The 1827-nt window shown below is 30.6% G+C and overlaps 1 protein-coding gene across 1 annotated transcript; it reads right to left on the reverse strand.

Moving 5' to 3' along the window:
- Positions 1-752: 752 nt before the first annotated feature.
- LOC109590054 (vesicle-associated membrane protein 3-like) lies at positions 753-1781 on the reverse strand. The gene is made up of 4 exons (XM_020006008.1): positions 1571-1781; positions 1138-1217; positions 972-1023; positions 753-920 (listed from the first exon to the last, which is right to left on the reverse strand). The coding sequence occupies exons 1-4, from the start codon at positions 1635-1637 to the stop codon at positions 868-870; spliced, it is 252 nt and encodes an 83-aa protein (XP_019861567.1). The 5' UTR covers positions 1638-1781; the 3' UTR covers positions 753-867.
- Positions 1782-1827: the final 46 nt, after the last annotated feature.

Genomic DNA, 1827 nt, shown 5'->3' on the forward strand with positions numbered 1-1827 from the left:
TGACCAGAGAATGGATCAACTACTTGACATTATTAGAGGTTCCATCAAAAAAGAGGGAAAGGTTTTTGAGTATATTTTAGAAATACTCAAAGACGAAGATACCATACTAGCTAACAAACTGTATGATGATATGATTAATAAATATGAACAATTTAAATAACTTTTGCTGAACACATGCACACACATTATTATTTGATTGTTTGTTTGTATCTTGATATTTCTGACAGCACAAAATATATTTTATTGTGTCATTTAAAAAGAAAGTGCATTTCTTTATTATTTTAAAACTCATCTTTCAAATCAGGTTTTGCATCAGTCATGATTGCAGCAGGTCTTTTTTGGCGGGGGGGGGGGACAGGCTGACTATTTGCATTTGATGGCAGCTTACTGGAAGTAGATGTACTAGTATATAGGTACATATGTATGGTAATATCACTCATATTATACTGTAAATTTTAGCTGATCACTGCACTGTATCAGCGCATTAATGTGATTCACTATAGGTTAAACCAAGTAGAGTAATAGATCTAGTTTAAGATAAGACATGAAGTAATAACAGCATATGGCTGTTAGTATTATGACAGAGATGAATAATCAGTGAGGCTGTGCTACCTGTATATTGCTCTAAGCTTGCTGTATAGCTTATAAGAACTGGGTACCATCCACTGGAAAAATTGTTTTAATGTTGAATACTATTTTTTTTGCCTACTTTATGCAACATTCTCCTATACATGAACATGTTTTGTTTTTTATAATTTTTTGATCAATGTAACAACATAAAACCAATAAATAAAATATTATTATATACAGAGGACAGGACAATGACAACAGTTTTTTAAAATAATATAAACTCATCAATTATAACAGTTATAGTGAGCAATTTTTATGAAAATGACATCCTAACAATCCAGCAACTACTCCTATAATATACAACAAATAAAAAAACTTGAAATTGTTTAATAAAAACTCACCAGCAATTGCCAGAACAATAATCAAAATTATGCAGATAAGAATTGCCCACAACTATTAAAAAAGACAAAAAATTAATAATTTTCTTTTTATATAATAATTGCACCAAGACTCACAACATAGTCGATAGAATCAGGAATAATGTCATTGTTGTAAATTAAAATTCACCTTATAATTTTTGTTTCTATATTTTCGCCTCAATTGGGTACTTTGTTTTTGAAATAGTCCAGCATCCTCATTTAAGTTCTCTACAATAAAGTAACAAATCATTCAAGGTATACAGTATATAGCTTTTTCGAAAACAAGTGCCACTCAAATAAAAGGAATTAAGGAAAGTGTGCATTAAAATTCAACAGTAGATATTTATTAGGCATGCATGCAATATCGAATATTTACTATACATCTTTCTACAGTCAGGTTGCTGTATGTAAGCAGAAAATTGAATCTATGAGGAAGTCAGTATTACCAGCATTCCTTCCACATTTACACAAGAATTGTATCATTATTAATTAATGTACATGCACATAGATTTTAATGCAATTTAAAGTCAGTAAATGACAAATGCTGTGCTTATGAAAGTAAAATAATAAAAAATTAAAACCTGCTCTCACATCCAGATCGTTTAGTTCATCTCCTCTTGCACAAGCCTTCTCAATGTTGTCTTTCATGACATTTTTAACCTATTGGGAGCATATAGTAGTGGGAGGGTCATATCTTGCAGTCGTGAAGGCTGGATATACAACACTCAAACTTGCTGCAATGATGTAAGTAATTTAAGCTTGACTTGTGCTTCCTATTATAGATGTACATGTATACAAGATGCTGGTAATCAAATTCAACTATTTTTTTCCACTATGT

This window comes from Amphimedon queenslandica, unplaced genomic scaffold, assembly GCF_000090795.2.
Source record: "Amphimedon queenslandica unplaced genomic scaffold, v1.1 AMPQUscaffold_10561, whole genome shotgun sequence".
Classification (NCBI taxonomy): Eukaryota; Metazoa; Porifera; class Demospongiae; order Haplosclerida; family Niphatidae; genus Amphimedon; species Amphimedon queenslandica.